This window comes from Atta cephalotes (assembly GCF_000143395.1).
Source record: "Atta cephalotes unplaced genomic scaffold scaffold00023, whole genome shotgun sequence".
Lineage (NCBI taxonomy): Eukaryota > Metazoa > Arthropoda > Insecta > Hymenoptera > Formicidae > Atta > Atta cephalotes.
Window position 1 is genome coordinate 185,146 of NW_012130087.1, and position 23,207 is coordinate 208,352.

Below are 23,207 nucleotides of genomic sequence, written 5' to 3' on the forward strand. Positions count from 1 at the left end.
TGTGTGTGTGTGTGTGTGTGTGTGTGTGTGTGTGTGTGTGTGTGTGTACACGCATACGCAAAAATCTCTCCGAGGTACCTAGATACAAACTCGATATAAGGGAGACGTCATATCTATATGATAGATTCGTTTAATAAGTAATAAAATAAATAAGTAAGGTAATAAGTAAATAAGTAAATAAGTAAGTAAGTAAGTAAGTAAGTAAGTATGTGTGTCTCTCCGATGGAGTCACGTCTTGCCGAGGCGGAAGTTTTTAACATGGAGTTTCAGAGACGCATGATTTCACTGACAATTTACAGTATTCTTACAGTGTTCTGGTAGGCAAGTTTGCCTAAAGAGTACGACCGAACGCGAGCTCACGAGAGATCGGGACGGGCACGTGGAACACGATCGCGTGTCGAATGTTATCGCTGCTCTATCGAGATGTCTTTTAGGTCTGTACTTATAGTCGTATATTATCCGTGATTGATCCATTTCAGACGAACTAGACTTGATTCAAAGTTTGAATCGGATTTATTAATTGTGATTTGAGAAGTGTTTTTGATGAATGAAAGATTGACTTAAACCAAACTCAAATTAGATTTTCAGGTTGATTTACGCCTATGAATGCGACTCTTTTAATTCGATTGGATGCACAATGCATATTAGTGCACAAGATCGTAATTCGATTAGTACACAAAATAACGTAAAAATATGTGCTTATGTATAAATTGCGAAATCATTAATCACATTTTATTATACTGTTAACTAAAATATATATTTTATAATTCGAAATATTTGCATGTCACTTTTACATCTCTACTATTATATTCAAATTAAATCAATATGCTTTAATATGCAGTTCGCACTGGTGCGTCCAATCCAATTTGTTATTTGAGTAAGGTGATCCCAAGGTACTTTGTACGTGAGTAGATATTAATACGATGTGAAATCGGTAGCTGATTTCATTATCCTTGAAGTCATGTCTTTGAGAGTTTAATCTAGTGCCTCCAAGTCCCATTACTCAATTCTATTTCAGTTATTCAATATCAAACAGTAAATCAGAGCAATCTCGATATCGAATTAGAGTGACGTGTCTCATATTCCACGCTCGCGATGCTCAAGCTGAGAATAAAAAAGGACATCCTTAGAGTGTATGAGCGTTATCATATTTCCACAGTATTTCTACCGTATTCGCAGTATTTTCGCGCGTATTTCAGGCATTTAGTAGCTTTCGCGTCCTTCGTGTTCATAGTCGTGAAGGGATGATTGCATCGACGATTGTGAGCTCGCGTGTCGGTCGTAGACTGGAGGTAACGATCAGCATTAACCCTTAAGTAGGCGCACCAGTAGAATCATATAGCGATTGAAGTGACTCTGGAGCTTCTCTCTCCCGAGGAAACTAAACACTATCGTTTGATTTGCCTTTTACTAAGGGTTATGTAACCCTTTTTAGGTGAGTTGGAAATATATCCAGGAGATTAAAAAGAAGAAGTGACTCTAATCCCATGTGCTTACTTAAGAGTTAATCCTACGACGTCGCCACGAACAGATCAGTTTCGGAAGGGGTGGTTTCTTCCGTGTTCAGCGGAGTCAAAACAACCCGCTTTCGTCTCGTTGACGTCGTAGCGACGTCGTCGCCGGAACCCGTTGCACAAAGAAAACAGAAGAAAGGATTCTTCCTTACTAGTATATTATTAATTAGTACCGGTAAATACCAATGATGATAAATACTGTACGATGGAAAAATATTCTTTGTGATACGGGTTTCTCCCTCCCCGATGTACGTTTTTTTTACACTGATAATAGCGGCAGGATTCTAGATTTTTTTAGCGGGCCGAGACGGGCGGACGAGCGCGGATCCCTTGTGGATCCGTGCAGAGAAAAAGTGATCTTGCGCCGGAAGTGACGATCCTGCTGATCATACTCATGCTGTGTATATGTTGGCGACAGGCGCAGCGGCGGCCGCCGCCAAGCAGCGTAGGCACCTGGGTCAGATCCGCGAGCACCCTTATCAAAGGGCCGGCGCTCTCTCGTGAACATACAGAGACGATGCGAGTACACAGAGAGAGCGAGAGAGAGAGAGAGAGAAAGAGAGAGAGAAAAAGAAAGCGAGAGAGAGAGAGAAAAAGCAAAAAAGAGAAGAAAAAACAGAGCACTGTTCCCGCGCCATTGCGGAAAGGTTAGTGTCTGCTCAGGCAATCAATTAAGTTCTCTCTTTTGTCCTTTTATTTTTTATCTTTTTTTTCCTTCAACGTCTTTACCATCTTCCTTGCAGTCTCGACGTCGGAATGATCGAGGCGTTTTTCTCGTCTCGTGACGAAGCGACTTATGTTACTTAGCTTCTAAATCAGAAAACGATAGCGATCGCTAAAACTATATATAGATTGATGTAAAAAATTTTTTGCCTAGGTTTTGTAGTAGAAAAAAGTCACAGACTTTCTTTTTTTTAAGGGAATTAAATAATCTTATTCTTGAAAAAGAAAAAAATTGAAGTCATGGCATCAAGTCAAATTCAAATTTGCTGGAGTTTTATTTTCGACGAATCTTTTATATCAACCTGACTTACTTCTGTTTTAGCGGACTCCTTGAACTTTGATTTAAGTACACCTAATGTCTTAATAACTTTGTTGTATATTTATGATAAACCTGTGAGAGCTATCTATTTAAATAATTTCGAATTCACTCTCTAAACACTTTGTAGTGGAATCTCATTTTAAAAAGTAAAAAGTTAAGCCAGTCTTGAAAAAGAGTGGCTTAACTTTTTACTTTTCAATTTTCTCTCAATTTTCAATTTTTATGAGTGAGACTTCACTCTTTAGAGTGACAGTCTAAAAGTTTTAGAGAGCATGATAACGTGTTTAGATCATTCCGACAAGAGATTTATATATACATATATAGCTTTTTATCGTTTATATATGACGAGACTCGCGCAGCACAACACACGCCTCGGTTTTTGGCTCGTGCTGAAGCACGAAGCCGCGGCGAAAATATGGGTCTTTCACACGTGTCTTCTCCACGAATGTGCTGTTATTCGGGAAGCTTTCACTTGGACTGGAACCTCCACGAGCGCGGGCAACAGCAACGGTGGTTGTACGTACGTGCGTGCGTGCGTGCGTGCGTGCGTGCGTGTGTGTGCACGCGCGCGTCTCGTCCTGTGTACCTGACGCCGCACCGATCGACATCGGTTGTGTCTCATCGGTTGAAGTAACACTTCTCGTTTACACACGTATGCATATGCAGATAGATTTCCGGTGACCGTGACGGAAGAATTGATTAATGCAATACATATGTATCCCTACCTATCAAAAAGAGAAAAAAAAGAGAGAAAGAGGGATATAGGTCACACCTTCTCCGGACCATTCCGATGGTGGAAAGCCACGTAACTTTCATTAGCCATAATAGTACATGAGTAACGGGGTAACGGGAAAGAAAGGGAGAGGTAGAAAGAGAGGTAGAGAGAGAGAGAGAGAGAGAGAGAAATCACGCATAGGCGGATTAATGTGAGTTGGAAGAAAAGAGAGAGAGAGAAAGACTCGTTTCTCGGCTTAGGGCCGCTGCAGGAATCAGGTACTAAGCGTTCGGAATGTCGAAAGCGCGTTTAGCATTTTATGCATCTAAAACGAGCCGTACAACTAAATCAAACGCGAACTCCGTTCCGCACTGCGCCATGATCTTTCGAGCTGACTTAAGTCGATAGTTTTACACGCGCGAGCATTGCCGCCTTGTTCGAAGGATAGGATCGATGCAGCCAATGATATTTTTTTTCTTTTTTCACATATCTGTAAAGCTTACTTACGCATAAAAGATAAATATTTGAACAATAACAAAATAAGTAATTTATTGTATTTGTTTCTATTAATGTGTCTTTGTATTTATATAAGCCATAAAGAAAACTAGCACAAATAAATAAGAGGTTTAATTTTTTGTATTAAGTTAAATTATTAATGTATACGGTACCAAAATATAAATATCTATTTTTTTAATTATTAAAGTATAGTAAATATTTTTTGGGAAGGATACATATCACAATTTATGCGAATCCAAGATTTTTAATTTGTCTTTATTAGTGAAATTGAAAACATACATTGTATTATGTAAATTGAAATTATAAGTATAATTAAAATAACGATTTATTAGCTTATATTAAATCTATTATCTGTCTTAGTAATTATATATTGAAATGAATTAAAATGAATGCGGATGAGCACACAAATTGGGGACATATTAATAAAGCTCTTGAAGAGACACTAATAGGGATGAAATAATTTCTTTATTTTCATTAAACACATTATAAAACATTAACATTTTAAAATTAAAAAAATATTATTTAAAAAATAATTGAAAAACCGATATTGATTTCAAACGGACGAAATCAAAGCTACAATATTTAATAATTAATTCAACAAATAAGTAAATTGGCTCAAAAGCACTAATAGGAAATCCTACAAATGTGGAAAAAAATTCGAAATTTAGATGCAAAAACATTTTGGACAGAGTCCGAGAAATATTGAACGGTTTCAATCAGACTCCAATTAGTTGTTGATACCATCAAGTAATACCTGCGACGCGATTGTCAGAATTGCGATCGTGGGTGTGCACTTCCTCCATGGGTTTTTACATATATCTTGAGTTACTTTTGACGTACAATTTTGATCGCGACGAAGGATTATTCGCTCGGGTGAAAATAGAGCGCGCGAACAACACCTTGCGTCAGGCCGAATCTATAATTAAATTCGCGGCCGAGAGGAAAATTGTAAAATACGAGCTCGCTGCATGAATCTCGAGGGTCACACGCGCGCTTTTACGTAGATCCACAAGAATTTATGTTCTTGGTACGGAAATCCGGAAGATTATCTCTGTTATTATTTTTCATCGACCTTTTCTTTTCTCAATGTAAATTCATTATAAGATCGAGGCGTAGCGCGGATATGCGTGAGTTTGCGGAGCGGATGTTTGTAGCGGATACTTGTGTAGACGCGAGTATTGTCTCTTGGTCAATAATGCGCAATTAGCAAAGAATTCCAAAACAATATATACTATCGAGATATCGGAAAATTCCACGAAACCTCTCTCAAGGCTTTCGACGATTTTATTTATACTCGTTTTATTATAAAAGATTTCCCCACGTAAACACAGGGCGTCAATCCAGAAATTGTCTGACATTAATAGATTGCCTGCTCCCAAGGAATACATATTTCCGTTGTGCGAATGAGAAATCAAGGGATGGTAACGCGGTACGATGCGAAGGTTTATGCAACGCGTCGATCCGGTCGTTTAAATCGTGATAAATTGTCATTGTCGCAACAGATTTAGACCAGTATTCACAATCAGTTCTTATATGTTAAGACGGTTTGTCTTGAATACAATCTTGAGATGTCGTAAGTCAATCACAGAACTGAATTTGCATTTTAAGACATTACTTAAGACAATCTTAAAAAAAGAGTAGACTATGAATACCTCGGGAAAATCAGACGCACGCGAGTAAAAATTTAATTTTTTTGTCCTTCCCATTTTCTCAGGTAGAACACGGAGTCATAATTAAGTCGTAATGATATTACAAAACGTCATCATTTGATACTTAAAAATTTACTTACAAGTAACAAATGGGGATCATGATGATGTCCTTATTATTATGCCTTCTGTATTCTATTTGGGTTGCTTTTTGCCTCGTTCTTATCGTGTTAATGAATCGATTATAAAAACGATTGTCTTCCGCACTAATTTTTTACGTTCTTTTCGCGATTCTGTTCGATTTTAAAAAGAGGAAAAGAAATAAAGTAAACCGCGAAAGTGTGGACAATGCTGCCGGAGATGGCATTTCTCCCGTCCTTTTTACATATTTTATTCTCACTAACAAGTATTTTTTTTATACATAATTGACATTCCTTATCATAGACGCAATTTCATTCATTATATAAGATGCACAACTGCACCACTTTATTTATAAAATAAAATTAACAATAATGCTCTACACACGCACACACACACACACACACACACACACACACACACACACACACACACACAACAACACACACATGCACACGCACGTACAAATGAAATACAGATGCGTGAATATGTACGAGACCCGAAAATTATTCTTCGTGAAACATTTGTCATGAATAAAAATTGCTTACAATTTTTATGCAGATATTCCTTTCTTATATGTTTTCTGACGTGTTTTCGTATCAATTTGTATATGCGCATGTATCATGTATGCATAAATACAATACATACAGAATGCAACAGTGTATATGAATTTGATATGTTAGTACGAATTTTTTTATTCAAATCTGACACTTTATATTTCTTTTACGAATTGGAATAGAAACGGTTTTAAATTTTAAAGAATTTTAAAAATTTTGCATATTTTTTACAACTTTCTAGATGATTTAAGTAACATAGATTGTTTATAAAGATTTTAATTTAATATAATCATATGATATTGAGTTATTTTTTATTTAAAATGATTTATTTTCTTCAAAAAAATTATTCATGCATTTAATTTACATAATACATGCATACACAATATTTTCATATTTACATGAAGAATGTTCCACAAATGTCGGATTAATCCATATTGGATGGTTCTACGATGAAACTGTGTTTAATAATTTAATATAAATTATAGACTATAGATAGAAGTTCAAATAAACTTGCCTATTTTGATTTTATTTAATTTTATATTTGAAATATTTTACAATATTTTATTGCATATAGTATCGTCAAGCATATTGTTACTTTATCCTTATAAAATATTTTAAATGAGATATTAGTAAATGAGATATTAGCAAGTTTAAATTTTGATGAAAATATGACTTCGAAAATAATCAAAGTACTATTTTTCTATTTATTGTGGTATTATCCTCTATTTATATATTCTATTTATATATATATATATATATATACTCTATTTATTTCATTATTATCAATTAAATGATAGTTATTATCGTTAATATGTACGAATTATCAACAGATCAATCAAATTATTATTTATTGAGACATATGCATTATAATTGCAATTTATCATTCGTCTATCAAATTTTTTAAACATTTTAAAATCGAAAACAGCCTCTACTATCACATTCTCCTATTGACATGCGAGTTTCTCGTCGAATCTCCAGTTATCACTCGATCCACACAACTCACGTTATTATATTTACTGTATAAACAGATCTGTTTAATAGCGTCTATTAATAATAATATGCTTCTCTTAAAAAAAAGGAATGCCTGGAATTGTACTACAAATATCTGTCCTGTATGGCACATGCAACACTCATGAGCCTTTGACACCTGCTTGCTGATGGGACATTAATCACTAAAGATCAATAATGATCTATAAAATAATACCATCGTAACTATGTAATCGGAATTTCGTTATGTAATCTTTCTCATTTATCGGTGCTAATGTGGTGACAGGTGCACACCCAGGCTGCCTGTCTGAAAAATCGCTATAATATTCGGAAATAACGCAATCCACGTACGTGTGTAATGGTAGCGATTAACAGATAGTGATCGATCATCGATTCTTTTCACTTGATCGTTTCTTCTTTTTTTGTTTGGCTGATATTCTGACATATACAGGCAGCTACGTTCTTTTACAAATGCTGCAGGGTAGATGCACCAGTGAGCGGTCGATTAATTAATTAAATTTTTTGCGACTGCAACGAAATTTTTATATGTTTATTTTATTAAATCGAGATCGCAATTTTTGATTGTCATTAACATCAAAAGTATATCGCATAAAATTAACGACAAAAGTGAAACAACAAGCTTGTTGGACGACTGGTTTCAATAAATGCGATCGCTGAGGAGTATGTAATTAGAAACCGACAGAGCATTGTGCCCTCATTCACTAGTGCATCCAGCCTGACGCGAGTTATTTCAGCGATGTGTAATCCATCGATTTGTACGTTTTTTTTTTTGCGCGCAGGGAGGGTATCACGAGCAGAAACGAACGGGTCTAATTGTCATGGACATTCGAGATAACGAAGTTAATATTGGCTTGATACTAGATACGTTCGTTTTTTTCCGCGTGAATCCGTTGGATTATTAATTGTCATAACGCGTACAAATCGAATGCTTCACACTAATAATATTACAAGTAGCCGGTGCAAAGCAATGCTTCATCATCGGACGAATCTTCCTGATTCGGATCGAGTGCTCGCGCGATCATTAGTCTTCTTTCGCTCGTGAACGAAGAATTGAAACTCTAACGCATGAAATAATATTGGAAGAAATTTTTTAACTTGATATCGATTTAACAGATCTATTATTTGCCAGATTATATATCATGTACGACGCGCGCACGAGAAACGTGGAAGCGTTGCTTTTCACCACTAACTATATTTCTCTCAGCTGGCGAGCTACTAGATACTTAATGTTAACGTCGGTCAGTCATAATCAGATTACTAACAAACTGTTTTTCTTTTCTTTCTTGTTAACCCCGGTTGCCCGTGGCCTGTAGGCTTGGAGTGCTAACAATGGATATCCACTCGCCCCGTGCTAACACCTGGACTCTGGAACAGCATCCCGCGTTCGATCGGTTCACCAACCAGCCGACCACCTTCGCCGTCCGTCCGCGTCACCAGCCCCGTTCGTCAAGCTTATCCATCATCCTGTATCCTCTTAATGTTCGGAAACGTTAGTTTCTCCCACGCGTCTCGGCGATCGATGGAGTCGTCGCCGATTGGAATCCGAGCCACTTCGTGTCGTTGATGGCACAAATATAATTCGTCTCACTTCGCAAAACGATAGCGTTGCGAGGTGCATTAGCATAATATACAGAGATTTGGGACCCTATATACATTTTATATATTATATATTTATGCATAAATATATATTATATATTTTATGTAGAATACCCGCACGCCTTTTTTGCGAAAAGAAAACGCAGGACTATTCCAAACTTGTTTTGGACGCGAGTCAGGTATGCGAAATCTGAATTCAGTGCAACGTTAGCGGTAATAGCAATAGTTTTTAGTATGAACGTTAGTTTATCGGTTATTTTTACTCCCTCGTGGGGAGGGGAATTTTATTGTAGCACGCGCGCGATGTATCTCCGAAGTATTTTATTTTCTCTCTCTTCTCGTGGCAGCGATGAAATGTTGTTCGCGTTTTTCCCAGTACTTATGACTACGCTGGCATCTCCCCGTCTCTGGAGATGGCAGCGCAAAAGAATGTGACAACGTTAATATAACTTAAACGCAATCATATATTTACGCGCATTTTTAAGAACTAACTGCTGAAGGAAGTGTCGCGCGAAAAAAAAACACAAACGAGAATATATGCGAGAACTCGCGAAGTTCTTCAAAGAAAATCACAATTGATGCCAATGTGTCTTCTTCTTTTTTCTCGTGCGACACGTCTCTCACGTCGGAGAAATTGTCGAAATTCTGTACAACTCTCTCGCATAAATGTGCCTTATGTAATGTTAACGTAGTGCGGCGTAGCCGCGTTACCGTTCTAGATAAAGCTTTGTTATCGATAGACTCTATGTAGTAGCATTAGAACTGTGCAATCAAAATTTAACTTTCACGCGATATGTATATCCCTAGAAAGAAAAGGACAATGCCGATTAGATCGTTCTCCTAATAGTTTTTTTCGTTAAGTTGCGAGAAGAACTATTAGGAACATCCATAGCTAGAATCATGAATATCCCGAAGATAAGGCTTTAAAAGTATGCGTTGTATGCGGATGCACGAGAGAGCTACATGTACATATTGTTTCAACTGAAAGTATTAAGAGAAGTGCTGTTCGCATAGAAATATTCTAGTACGTCAATGTGTAATACGTTGATGGTGAAAGAAAAGTGGCAGGTCATCCAAAATGCGTTGAGATAAATGCGTCCAAGATTCGTGAAATAAATTGCACATTTTAACTTTGCGAAAAAACCTTATAATTTAACCGCAGGATTATCGAACAGATACGTATATGTATTTATATAAATATCGATAAAATCGATATTATCAGGTAAAACGGCAAAAAAAAAGAATAACAGAAGTATCGCGAGATCTTATGACTTTCTGACATCGCGGAATTATTTGCAAGATATTAAACATGTATATGAATATAAACAAAAGAAATGTATGTAATCTCTGTCTACATACAAGCAAAGAGTGTTTGCGTGAGAGAGTGACTTACTTAATGTCGACTTTATCATTATATTAGAGAGTTGCATCACTTTTTAGGTCTGCCATATTGTACATGTAACGATTAAGAATATCAAGTTGCACGCATTATATAACTTCTGTATAGTCATTCATGTGTCAAATGTTATACTCGTTCTTTCGACAGATATTTTTGAATTTTTGTCCAAGGAGTCCCTCTTAGGTATACCGATAGCTCGGTCCTTCATGTATATATAAGCGTTGAAAGATATACACGCACACATGTTTAAGAGTGATCTGAAATCTACTTAAGTTCTCAAAACGTAAAAAAAAACAAATATATTCGATATATATTTTATTATTGTACGTAAATAATTGATTTAACGAAATATTTTGAATATCATTGTTCTTTATTAAGTGCGATTATAATATACGAATTATATATATGTGCATTCGCGAGCGTGATTATATAGAGAACAGATATGTACACTCTTTATGTATATTCTGTTTAATATATATATGCGCCTGAGAACGTAAATTATTACACATGTATACACATAATGTATTATACATATGCACTGACTCAGTTGAACATCCGGACGGTATGAATAAATACCACTGTGATTTACTTCTGCGTCAAACGGCGATACATTATCTGTTATGATTTTGGAAAGAAAATCCATTTTTAATATTTGCGTTCTATCATAATTTATTATATATAGTTTTTGTATAATATTATTGCAGCTTGCACTGCTTTATCAATTATATTATATAAGCTATATGGCGCATAAATATTCGATCTTCATTATTATTTTTTTATAATTTTTCGAGATTATTATTATTATTATTATTATTATTATTATTATTATTATTACCGCAGAAGTAAACACAGGCGTGATTTGTTTACACCCTGTTATCGTATTTATAAATGTATTCAGATAAGTTATATAAGAAATTATATATATGTGCAAGCAAAAAAATCTTGTTAGATCTTACGGCATGCGAATTTACATTTATTATTCTATAGTTATATAGTTTTTTTGCCGAAATTTATTGTATATGATAATTTTTTAGTTTCATATTTTATTTTAATGTTGATATATGTGCAGGATATGTGGCAATATTAATGTGTAAGTGACAATGAAAAGCAATTCTGTTTTCTGAAATCTCGGAAAGATCTGATTACGAATCATAGTATACTGTACGCTACTTATCGAAGAAAATTCACAATTTACATTGAAAGTGCAAATAAAATAGTTTATACAAATATGTATAAATACTATGATGAACGGTAATAAAAATATTTTTTCAATACTCGACACTTCCTTGACACTTGAAAGAAATGATAAATATAAATAAGATTTCCATTTTATTGATATACATGCATAAGTTATCAAAAAGTAAATGGACATTTCATAATCTCATACAAAACATATCGAAATGTTTACATTAGCTTTATTTCTCTATTAAAAGAAATCCTTCTATGTACAAAAATATCATTTGACATAAGATAAATTATTTTCTTATTATTACAATTAGTACAAATAGTATAGAATAGAAAATCTTTTTATCACTTTATGACTTTGGTAATCGATAGAAACTACCGGAGAGTAACAGTTGGTGTTCCCTAACTTTTCTGTCCAGAAACTGCCTCAATTCTGGTAAGCCGCATTCGACAGCACCCGGTCCTTGCGACGCGAACATTTTCAACATCTGATGAATCCTTTCTATTGGCAATGATTCTAGATTCGTCAACATTCCAACGATGTACGACCAGAACACTTGCAACTCCTCCTCTCTCTGATCGCTGGCTGAAGCCATTGCACTCTCAGTCTCCTCCTCCTCAACGATGTCTGTCGATAAACGGTTCTTCGATGTACTTTCCTCTTGCAAAACGAACACATCACTAGAAGTCTCCTTCAAAAGACCTTGTGATACCCAAAATGCTATCTTACGTCGAAGAACAGTCGCCGGTGCATGCATCACCTCCGCCAGCTCTTGCAAAGTCCACTCATCTGCAAAATAACTTAATTTAAGAACAACTATTTCATCATGTATTTGCGTTTCGATTCGACAAATAATCAACGTGTTCTTACTTTTATCTTGGAAGTGCAAGATAATTGTTGCGTGCACCGGTGTGACGTTTATATCTAGCTTTCTATCCTTCAATTCAATTTCCAGGCTCACATTTCCTAAGTGAGGCTTCCAACAGAGCGTCCTATTTCCCTTCAAGGCCTCAAACGCCTTCACATATTTGTTCAGTTGATTCTGCACGATGCTTGGTAATTTCAATTTCCAGTCTTCCTTGAACGGCGGCCAGAATTGCGCTGATAGTATGAGCGCGGAAGTGGGAAAGAGTTCCCTCTGCAAATTGTAACTGGTATCGGAATGGATGTTACCATCTATTCTTTTCGAATCATAAACATCTTTCAGCATAACTTCGCAGTAATGCAATTGATTCTCTCCGAATCGTCTCTTCAATAACTCTAAGTGACGTATCTCGCGTTCGGTATGATAGTTGAGTTGTGAAAGCAGTCTATCCGCTAGCAATGTGCGATACTCGTTGACGAATAAGTCCTGGCTGCCGTAAACATTCACCAGCGTAGAGATGATATCGGATACTTTACGCTGTGTCGATTTAGCTAGAAAAATAAATTTTTATTGAGAGAAAAGTTCATTATAAAAATATCTTATTTCGATGAGTATATAAATTTTGGAACTTTTTATGATTCAATTTCAATTCTTTAATTTGGAAGAATATATATTTTAAATCCAATCCCTCGAAAATAGAATATAATAATAAATGTGATTTATAGAGCAGCACGAATTTTTTCGCTAAAGTCAATTATACAAGGAAATTTTGCAGTTTACCGGGATCAGCATCGACTGGATCCGGCATCCATTTTTCCCAATCTTCAGTCTCATCATCCGCCGAACCATCATCTAGCTGCAAGCACTCGCCTTTCACCAATTCGTCGGCTAATTCACTGGGTGAATCATCAAGCAAGCTATTAACGACGGAACGTACGGTGTCTTCTCTACTCCTCAAATAGCACCTAAAAGATAAATTGGACTTGATAAACAACTATTTCTTAACATTTTATATTAAATTCACATTATGAATTGCAACTTTGATGCGACAAAACAAGGGATTTCACTTAATAGGTTCCGTTACAGCTTCTAGAAGAACGCCAGTTGGATCAAGATGCTTGAGCGCTTTGATCGCAGCAATATAAGCGGTTACTATATCTGGAGTATTTACACCAGCATGCAGGAGCCGCGTTTTAATCGCTTCTTGCAAATTCTTAACCAGAACCTTCCGTTTATCAGTTCTTTCTAAACAAACTCGGAGATCATCCACCGCAGGCTGCGACTCGGGATATTCTAGAGAAAAATATAGCACATAATTGTATAAATTGCAAATAAATAATAAATCTTTATAAATAAATAAATTACTTTAGATTATAGATATATTAATTAAAATTGTACCTATTATTATATTAAATAGATGATCGATTCTTATATTAGTGTATGTTTCGTACAGAAAATGAGATAGTTTCTGTTTGAACTTGTTTATGGCGTTACGAACTTCATCGCTAAGTGCTACCGTTTTCGAGAAACCACCGGAATAAACTCTTATTAACCAATTCATCACAACAGTTTCGAGCCACTAAAACATAAAATGTTATAACTCATTGTCATTATTATACAATTGTGTAAGATTATATAATGAGAGAGACATACATTTTCTAAAGAGATCAATTGCGATACATCAAATGTCTTATCACACGTTTGAATTACATGATTTTTAATACGAATATGGATTAGCGATGTGAGTACATTTCCCACAAGTCTCTCCAATAATTCCAACTCGATTAATTTTCTATTTGTTTCGTGAAACATATAAACTATCATCTGACATCGACAATTCTCCATTTCCTGGCTACATCCTGTACACTGGATCTCGCTGATTGATATATCTATTTTAAAGAGTATATTTCTATTGTATTTCCCATATTTCTCAAGCGCAAATCACAGATATAATACAAATAATAAAGATGAATTGAAAACTTGTATAATTTACCTTGTGACGAGTTATCTGAATTACAAAATACATTGAATGCAATTTTGTAAAAATGTTCTATGATACATTCATGACACAGAGGTAATTGGCTCAATAACGTCGCTCTCACAATGAGCTTGAATTGTGCCTCTATATCTATACTATTGTCAATGTTTGACGTTTCGCCTTTGTTCTGTCTTAAGAATTCTAGCTTTTTTAGAATCGGCAGAAACTCTGTGAGACTGGCGTACAGATCATCAACAGCAGATTTGAACAATTCAAAACCCCGTTGGCTATCCTCCGTATACTCAAATTTCTTCCAGAATGTCGGCGCCACGTGACAACGGATGTATTGTTCTATGTTATGAATCACAACCTCTATGATATATTCTGTTGTCTTGACGAATTGTATAATTTCCACTAAATTCGCAAATTCCTCCTCTGTGCATTCCTCTTGAATCTAAGAAAAAAAAATAGATTATCAAGCATCTTTTATATGTCTCTGTGATAATGAGAATCATATCACATAAACTGTTTTTTTTTTAAATTATTGTAACCCTTTTAATCTAAAAATAACACATAATTTAAAAAATAACAAATATAAATCTGAATAGTCTTTAAACAGAGCTAAATTTTTAAATATGATATCCAAATTATCCGAAATAATTGTCATCTCAAGTCTAACAATAAAGTGTTTAATTATTCAGATAATCAAAATCTTAAAGTCTTGCAGAACTACAAAAATAGAATTAATTGCAATTTATCAATATTTATTAAAATAATATTAAATATTTGTACATCTATTAGTCAAATATTTAAAAATTCAGATTTTATTTACAGTTCTGACATGAACACCGTATTTATATTGAGGTTACGATTTCATACAGTAGTATTAACGTTGATATCATAAAAGATATTCCATTGTCAAAAAAACAAATTTGTGATTTCAGTGTACAATATATATTGTACGTACCTTTCCCTTAATTATTGGAAATACACGTTCTAACTGCTCGAAGAAATTAATCGACTTCTCTTCTATCTTTGCCATATTTACTAACACATGCGAGCAACGTTGCCTAGTTTAAGTTTAGGTTATAATCGGGTAATTATGTTAGATTAGGTTATGGTTCGCGATTAGAGAAAGTAAACTGAGAAGTAAAACAGAATTTTTGGAATTCTTTTATACATTATAGTGATCAAATTTGATTAACTTGTCAAATAATTTCATCAACGTGAATAAAATTATAAATTCTTTTCGTTGCATGTGACATCGAAAAATTAAATCAAAAGCATATTTTAACAATCTGAAGTTTTACTGGAAATAACTTTGCAAATTATATTAATTGTAAATTAAGTTAATCAAAATCGATCAACGTCGCCAACAGAGAGATGCGGATAAATATTGAAAGTACATATCTTTATTTTCAGAATTGCAGTGTAAGCATGAATAAATTTTCATTCAAGTACAGGAACGTGATTCTGGGTGTGACTGCGACTGCATTTGGATATTATGCAGTTCTTATGCCACACACTGTCTTCCTGAAAAAGTATAAATATATGGTGGCCACATACCAGTGAGTAATGCAAGGTTTTAGGATTCCCATTCTTTATTCCAAGTGACTTAATATCCCTTTTTTCTATAAACTAATATAGACTAGGAAAAGAGGTGCCGTTAAGCTCTAAAGTGCAGCAGATAATTGAGAAGGTAATGAGCGACTTGAAACTATCCGATGACGTTAAGAATGCTATAAAACCCGTCAGCGTATTTGGTTTCGATTTGCTTCATGCTGGTACTTTCAGTACTAAATATGGTGCAATACTGGGAATTCCCATTAATTTCACCAATACTGTAGAGCAGCTTCACAAGAGCCTACAGATCAAGGAGGAGCCAGTAGACTGGACGCGACAAGACGCGAAGGCTTTTCTGAAAGCAGTAACGTTCTCAGAGGATGCACAAAAATTTGCAATAGCGCGCGAAATCCTGCGAATTCAGGCAGAGGAGCCATGCTTTAATTCACTCTTGCTGGCTTTAACTATAGGGACCTTATGGACCCTTTACAACATTATATCGTACAGATATAAACTACGCGAAGGCAATGCGATAGCACGACGTACGCTTTACACGACTTTCACCTTATTTGGTGCAATATTTTGGTTCGGTGTAAAGGATTATCGAAGTTATCAGCTTGACAAAAAGAACGATGAAGCTTTGTGCCGTTTAGGAACCAAATATATCAAGGGAGGACAGGAATTTTACGAAAAAACGTTAAGTAGAAACAGAGCTTTGAGGACTCTCCTTGGAACAGATGGGAAAAGTATATATACCATTCACGGAAATGAAGAGAATTTTTTGAGACTGAAGCATGTGCCAATTTCTCATAGGAAGGATTTTTTCGATTCGCATCTACGAAACTTGGAAGGTATGAAATAAATTGATTTCTTTATACCTATCTAAAATTTTAAACATCTTTTTTTATGTTGACCATATCCTTGAATAATAAAAATTCTAATGATATCTAGTATGTCTTATAGTTTCGAAATATATCTTTTTATTTCCGTAATTAACTGCATGGTTTAACTATTTCGTACGCGCTAAAATGAATGGAACGTGAAGTACTTAGTGCGATCGGAAATTTATGTATAAACAAGATTAATGTAAATATATATTTATAATGTTGTTGGTGATAAGATGCGATATTCGTAATAAACTTTGAAAAACAGTATTCATTTGGGGAATATATATTATTAATTACAATATATATATATATATATGCATATTAGTCCTTAGACTACCTATTGTGCTTACGAAATATTGCCATTTCCTTAACGTAAAAAGCATTCATCATAGATGGTACATATTTCCAATGCGTATTTCAGCATATAATTATCTTTTACAGAAGTTATAGGTAAGAGGACACATTTTATACATTATCTATATTTCTATATTATATAAGCCTTATCACATATGATAACATTTTGTTAAATTAATATTTATAAAAATCTGCAAATATTACATATTGTTGCTAATTTGTACAAATTCTTATTTTCTTCTTTTATATATATATATAAAACCGAAGGTAAAGCTCTCACGGGAGCGGCCTATAGAAACATATGATATTCGGGCAGAGAAACGCATCAATTGCCTATAGAATTCTTCTATACAGAAAAGTTGTACATTTCAGACTACGAGAGACCAAGCGAGCCAAACTGAAAAAAGATCCGTAACATGAATATAAGATGTATATGTACTGTGCTAGATAGAGAAATCAGTTCGTGTTACTACTTACCAGAGTTAGCTTATCCTCCTCCTTCTTAAGTATCTTCGCAGTCTGTTCTTGGTCGAACTTAACAACGGCAGCGATTACTCTGGCGAGCACCATCGTCTCTCTTCCCATCATGTATTCGAACAGAATATTTCTAAGATACTCAATTTCCGTTGAATCTTCCAATGTGTCGTGTCGCAAACTGACCAGTTTCCTAAGTTCCGCGAGTTCTCGCCTCTGAGACGTCAGAGTCTGTTGCAAAGTGTGAATCGAGCCGGTGCTCGTGTGTATCGCGGCCATCGCCACGCGAGAAGTACTTTCCAATTCCTGTATAAAATTTCACTTTATTCAGAACTCTCAATTTTAAAACAGCTGTGCTATGTAAAATAAATATGTATAGAAAAAAAGCAGTCAGTGTAGGCATTAAATAAAAAGAAATGAAGCTTTACCTCGGAAGCTGCATCAGTTTGTGCATCAGGCTGAAAATGCGAAATATGTGAACGAAAATTAAAAAATTAATTAAAAAAAAATGAAACATGCATGAATAAATAAAATGATCATACATTTAAAAATTTATATCTAAATAAATAAATATAAAATATACATATAGGGTTAAATTGAATTATACCTTCAAATTATGCAAACTTACCTTTCTTTCGTTTTGCCACTCTTTTGTTAGTTCGTTCAATTCGTCCTCATGTTTAACTTGCAGATTATCGATTTTCTGCTGCACTATAGCCTTCCACTTTTTCTCTAATTCTTTTATTTCATCAGTGTGTTCCTTTTTAATTTGCGCAATGGTTTCTACCAAGCGATCAATATCCTTTCCCTTCTCTGCTACCACATCTTTTTTCTCTAGAACAAGACTCTCGAGTTGCTCAGATTTCTCTGTTAACTCTATTTGACAATCTTTTAATTGTTCTTTGTATTGCTGTACAAGATTCGATTCGTAGTTGTGTTGGCGATCTACACAAAGATTAAATACCGATTATATATTGGAATGTTTCTTAAATATTTTTGTTTCATTACTACTACACACACACACACACACACACACACACACACACACACACACACACACACACACACACACACAAAATTTTTGAAAAATAAAATAGCATCTTACCGAAACGTTTCTCTAACGCGGCTTGAAGTTCTTCTTCTTTGTCATGCAACTGAGCTTGAAACTCTTTCACCAGTTGCTTCAACCTCATGCCTTGTTCCTCCTCGCTGGTCTTCAACTGTTCCCTCAGTTGATTGGTTTGCGATCTTAGTTCATTATTTGCAAGTTGCATCTGCGTCTCTTTCGCTTGGAATGTAATCAACGCTTCATCGAGCTGGGCCTCTAATCTCTTATTCTCTTCGCGCAACGTGTCACTGATGAGTTGGCCCTTCGCGTCTTTGTCCTTACGGATAATTTCCAATTCTTTCTTTAACGCATCGTTTGTCCGAATGAGAGAATTAATTTCTGACTGTAAACCGGTGATCTTTTCTTCCGCTGACGCGAGCGAATTTCTCAATGAGTCTGTACCCTTCCTCCTTTCATCGATTTCGAGCGAAAATCGTTTTAAATTTCCAATCTCTTGTGACATGTTGGATATTTTATCTTCCAATAATTTTATCTCGGCGTCTTTCGCCGTCAATGTATCTTTCAAGGCGCCCACTTCCGGCGACGAATTTTTCGCGGACTGCAAAGCTTCAATCTCCGACTGCAGTCTACTATTTTCCATACGTAAGACCTCTAAACTAGATATCTTAGACTGTAAATTATTTACATGAGTTTGCAACTGCATGCTGCTAGATTTTACTCTTTCTAACTCGGCAATTCTGTCCTTCAGAGTTTTTTGCTCGGCAATCAATATGTTGTTCTCCGAACGTATTGTCTCTGCGCCAGAATTCCTTTGGATTAAATCATTAAGTTCTAATTTCAGCTTTTTATTCTTTTCTTCCACGTCTTTAATTTTTTAACTTCATCTCTTAGCGTCCTCAATTCTGCACAAAGCCGTAAATTTTCTTCCTTCATGACGTTACCGTTTGTCATAGCTGTACCTAATTCGGAAATTTTATCCTTCAACTCGACATCCCTCTCATCAAGTTTTCCTTTGATTTCTTGTGATTCTTTTTCACTCATCACTAATCTCTCATTTAATGAATTCAATTCCGCATCTTTACGTTCTAATTGTGCACTAACATTACTTAATTCGTTGCTTAAACGTTCTGCCTTCTCGCTTTGATTGTTGAGCTGAGATTTATAGGATTCCATGTAATTCTTCACTGTTTTCCGCAATTCTTCAATCTCCTTCTCATAATCTGAGATTTTCTGCTTCAGAGCCTTATCATTTTCGCAAAGCTTCTGATTACGGCTCAGAAGATCGTTTTGCTGATCTTTCAGATCTTTGTTTTCCAAGGTAATCGCCACAAGTTGAGAATTTTCTAATTTCAGCGACTCTATCTGTTTCTCGAAAGTTTCCAACATTTTGGACATTTCTGCCTGCCGAGTCTTTGATTGATCAAGCTCAGTTTTTACCTCCTCAATTGTTTTACTTTGTCGTTCTTTAACAGTTTTCATCTTTTTCAATTGTACGAGTTTCACGTTTATTGTTTCCTGTAATACCTTGTTATTCTCCATTAATTCAGTAGTTTCTTTCGCGTGATTTTCCCTCGTCGCTTGGTACTCAGCTTCCAAGTTTAGATACTTCCTCACGTGTTCCTCGATTGTCTGTATATGACTGTCGCATGTGGATTTTAAATGGGCGACATGCTCCTCTTCGCTTGCTAGTTTCTCATCGCGAATTTTTATCTCATCCTCTTTTTCAGCCAGATCCTCCTTCAAGCGAGCGATTTCCAATCTCGAGGCGTACAGCTCTTTTCGCAACGTATCTTGATTGCTGTTTTCCGATTTGAACAAATTAATGACTTCAGTCGCCTCACGTAACTTCACGTTCAATTCATCTATCTTTTTAAAAGCATGACTAGCCTGCGCATGTTTTTCCCTTAAATCGTCAATCTCAACAGATAACGCATGATTTACAGATTCAAGGTTCTCTAATGTCCTCAGTCGTTCTCGTAGAACCTTAATTTCTTGTTGTGATTGCGTTAATTTGTGTGATGCCACTTTCAGATCGTGAATTTTAAAATTGAGATTATCGATCTCTGCTATTAATTTGTTATTCGTCGTATTAAGTTCATCGTATTGGTTACTCTTCAGCATCATCTCTTTCAGTCGTTCGTTACTTTTCCTCAATTCCGCTTCTAGTACGAATTTGTGATTCGCAACTTGCACAAATTCTGATTGCAAGTCTGTCTCTTTGAGTATAAGCTGTTCTTGATCTTTTATCTTCGAACGCAATTCATCTATTTCGGATCTCAGTGTTATATTCTCTTCTTCGAGTTTTGTAAAAGATGTGGCAAGAATCACGCTCACGTCCAATATTTTGGCCTTTTGATTTAAGAACTCCTCTGCAACGACATTTTTTACAACCATGCAATCCTGCTTTAAACGATGTATACAATCGTTATAATAAATAAGACGATTTATAAAATCGCTTCTCTCTTTTTTCAGTAAATTTATAATTGAACTATCTGCTTGAACTTTGTTTTTAAAGTCATCGATCGTAGATTTGCAAAGCTCGAACTCATTTTGTATCGCGCTTAATTCGATTGTTTTATTCTCCAATTCTTCTTGTAGCTCTGAAAACTTTTCTAATTTATCATTCAGCGATATGATTTCTGCTTTCTGTTCGGTCAATTTATTCTTAGCTTCTTCGAGCATGCCCGTGTATTGTTGCACCTTTTTATTATAATTTTCGCACACCTGATCCCTATCGATCAACGCGATTCTCATGTTCTCCAATTCTTTGTCAACGCTTTGTACTGTCGTTTGCAGTTTCTCAATCGTCGAGTCAGCGTCTTTTTGTCTTTCTTCTGCGATAATCTTGTGTGCTTGATATTCTTCCCTCAGATCCGAATATGTGGTCTTCCAAGCAACCAGTTCACTTTGTATAGATGTTCTATCGTATTTATATTCTATATTTTGTTTTTCCATTTCGTCCAATTTATCTTGTAGTTCTTGTAACTCGATTTCTTTTTCTTTTAAACGAACCGTTATTTCGTCTAGTTTATTTTCGTCTTCTGTTTTAATCTTTTCACTATGATCGACTTCCTTGTAATGTTTTATTCCCACTTGTTGCATAGATTTTATTGCTTCAATTTTCTCTATCGCATTTTTATCCGAATCAGTGTGCAAGGATTTTAGTTCACTCAAATCGGCCTTATATCTCGCTACTGCCTCGTTTAAATTTTCTTTATCTTCCGTCACATATTTCAGGTCGATTCGCAGCTGTTTAATTTGTTCCTCTTTCTCCTCGAGTTCTCTGTGTACGGAAAGTTTATTCTCAGCTAACGAAATCGCTGATTCTTCCTCACGTTTGTGCAAAGTATCTATTTGCTCAGTCAGTTTTTCAATCTGGATACGCGCCGCACTCAGTTCACTTTCCGTAACGTTGATTTTCTCGGCAGTGGAATTCTTTAGCGTCTCGTGATCGTTCTCCAAAATATTCTTCTCCTTCATCACATCCAAAAATTTCTCCTTATTACGTTTTAAGGATTCCTTGTACTTCAAAACGAGACTTTCCAGCTTTTTTAGCTTATCCTTTAACTGAGTATTTTCTACCGATAGCGCGTTAGTCTCGTCATTAGTTTCATTTGCTAAATCGATTAGGTTTTCTTTAGAATTCTCCTTTGGTTGAGCCTCTTCCAACACTGAATTGTCTAAAATTGGTCCGCTTGATTGTAACAATTTTATCTTTGTATTCAATGTATTTATGATGTGATCTTTTTCTTCTATATCATTCCTCAGTACATCCTCTAAGTGTGCTTTCGCTTGTTGTTCTAATTGACATTGCTCCTTTAGGTCGGTTATTCTTCTTAGAACCTTGTCTTGTGTTTCAACCAATACAGATTCCAGTCTGGATTTCACTCTGTCCAATTCGCGATAGTGTGTAGCCAGATCCGTATATCTACCGCGATACTTGTGATATTTGGTTTGCACCTTTTTGTAAGCGGAATATAACTGATCCTTCGTAACTCTATCAAGATGAGGACTGATATTATCGTCCATTTCGCTAGCCGACTGATCTATATCCGACTGCAAAAGCAAAACTATCAGAATTGTCAGAGAGAAGCTATCTGCCAATAGGCATTTATAAGTGACAAACCTGTAAATGATAAAGATTCGGAGGACTCTCGTACATTGGAAACAAAGAGGACGCGTCACTGGTGATACTACTCACTGAAGATCGTCTCGAGACCTCCATACGATTTGGAGACGGCGACATGAGGTCAACATTTTGGAAACTATGCTTCACTGGAGTATTCTTTGGCGTTTCTGCAAAATAAAAAATTCAATACTGTCACCAAATTGTTCTGTACAGAACATATATAATATATACAAGGTAATACTGCATATATATAGAATTATTTACAAAAGAAGTCTGTCCTTTTTAGCTGAACTTTATTTTTTCTCTTTTTCTCTAATGTGAAGAGAAAAGAAGGAAAGATATGTTATGCAAGTTCAACTTGTTCAAAAAGAACAGGCCTAAAGTATCATACAAAATGTATTACCAATCTATTGATCATANAACTTTTTTTTGAAAATATGTATATATATATATATATATATATATATATATATACATATACATATATATATATATATATATATACACACACACTATATACTAATAAACTAAAACTTAACTTACTTACTACTACGTTACCGTAACCGTAAAC

General features: G+C 35.2%; 4 protein-coding genes across 4 annotated transcripts in view; 2 read left to right on the forward strand and 2 right to left on the reverse strand.

The window, feature by feature from the left end:
• Positions 1 to 2,018, forward strand: part of LOC105619773 (protein held out wings) — a 39,507-nt gene extending 37,489 nt beyond the window's left edge. Inside the window, exon 7 of the mRNA XM_012201290.1 lies at positions 1,933 to 2,018. Within this exon, the coding sequence (XP_012056680.1) occupies positions 1,933 to 2,018 (86 nt within the window). The remainder of the gene's footprint in view (positions 1 to 1,932) is intronic.
• A 9,648-nt stretch (positions 2,019 to 11,666) lies between these two features.
• LOC105619774 (anaphase-promoting complex subunit 2) lies at positions 11,667 to 15,202 on the reverse strand. Its single transcript, XM_012201291.1, has 8 exons — positions 15,128 to 15,202; positions 14,176 to 14,614; positions 13,836 to 14,071; positions 13,581 to 13,761; positions 13,250 to 13,475; positions 12,963 to 13,147; positions 12,188 to 12,733; positions 11,667 to 12,106 (listed from the first exon to the last, which is right to left on the reverse strand). Exons 1-8 carry the CDS (start codon positions 15,200 to 15,202, stop codon positions 11,667 to 11,669), a joined length of 2,328 nt encoding a protein of 775 aa, XP_012056681.1.
• A 395-nt stretch (positions 15,203 to 15,597) lies between these two features.
• Positions 15,598 to 16,585, forward strand: LOC105619775 (transmembrane protein 177). Its single transcript, XM_012201292.1, has 2 exons — positions 15,598 to 15,728; positions 15,808 to 16,585. Exons 1-2 carry the CDS (start codon positions 15,598 to 15,600, stop codon positions 16,583 to 16,585), a joined length of 909 nt encoding a protein of 302 aa, XP_012056682.1.
• Positions 16,586 to 17,337: 752 nt separating this feature from the next.
• LOC105619777 (golgin subfamily A member 4-like) overlaps positions 17,338 to 23,207 on the reverse strand; it is a 6,581-nt gene continuing 711 nt past the window's right edge. The window contains 8 exon segments of the mRNA XM_012201293.1: positions 17,338 to 17,361; positions 17,442 to 17,744; positions 17,867 to 17,896; positions 18,067 to 18,383; positions 18,544 to 18,909; positions 18,949 to 19,383; positions 19,386 to 22,563; positions 22,634 to 22,803. Of these exon segments, the coding sequence (XP_012056683.1) occupies positions 17,338 to 17,361; positions 17,442 to 17,744; positions 17,867 to 17,896; positions 18,067 to 18,383; positions 18,544 to 18,909; positions 18,949 to 19,383; positions 19,386 to 22,563; positions 22,634 to 22,803 (4,823 nt within the window).

Bases quoted from the DNA above. Each gene is read 5' to 3' on its own strand.
- LOC105619774 (XM_012201291.1), bottom strand. From the start codon at position 15,202: ATGGCAAAGATAGAAGAGAAGTCGATTAATTTCTTCGAGCAGTTAGAA. The intron at 13,762-13,835 runs GTATGTCTCTCT...TTTATGTTTTAG, and splicing joins AATTGATCTCTTTAGAAAAT to TGGCTCGAAACTGTTGTGAT. The intron at 12,734-12,962 runs GTAAACTGCAAA...TTATTTTTCTAG, and splicing joins TCCAGTCGATGCTGATCCCG to CTAAATCGACACAGCGTAAA.
- LOC105619775 (XM_012201292.1), top strand. From the start codon at position 15,598: ATGAATAAATTTTCATTCAAGTACAGGAACGTGATTCTGGGTGTGACT. The intron at 15,729-15,807 runs GTGAGTAATGCA...AAACTAATATAG, and splicing joins TATATGGTGGCCACATACCA to ACTAGGAAAAGAGGTGCCGT.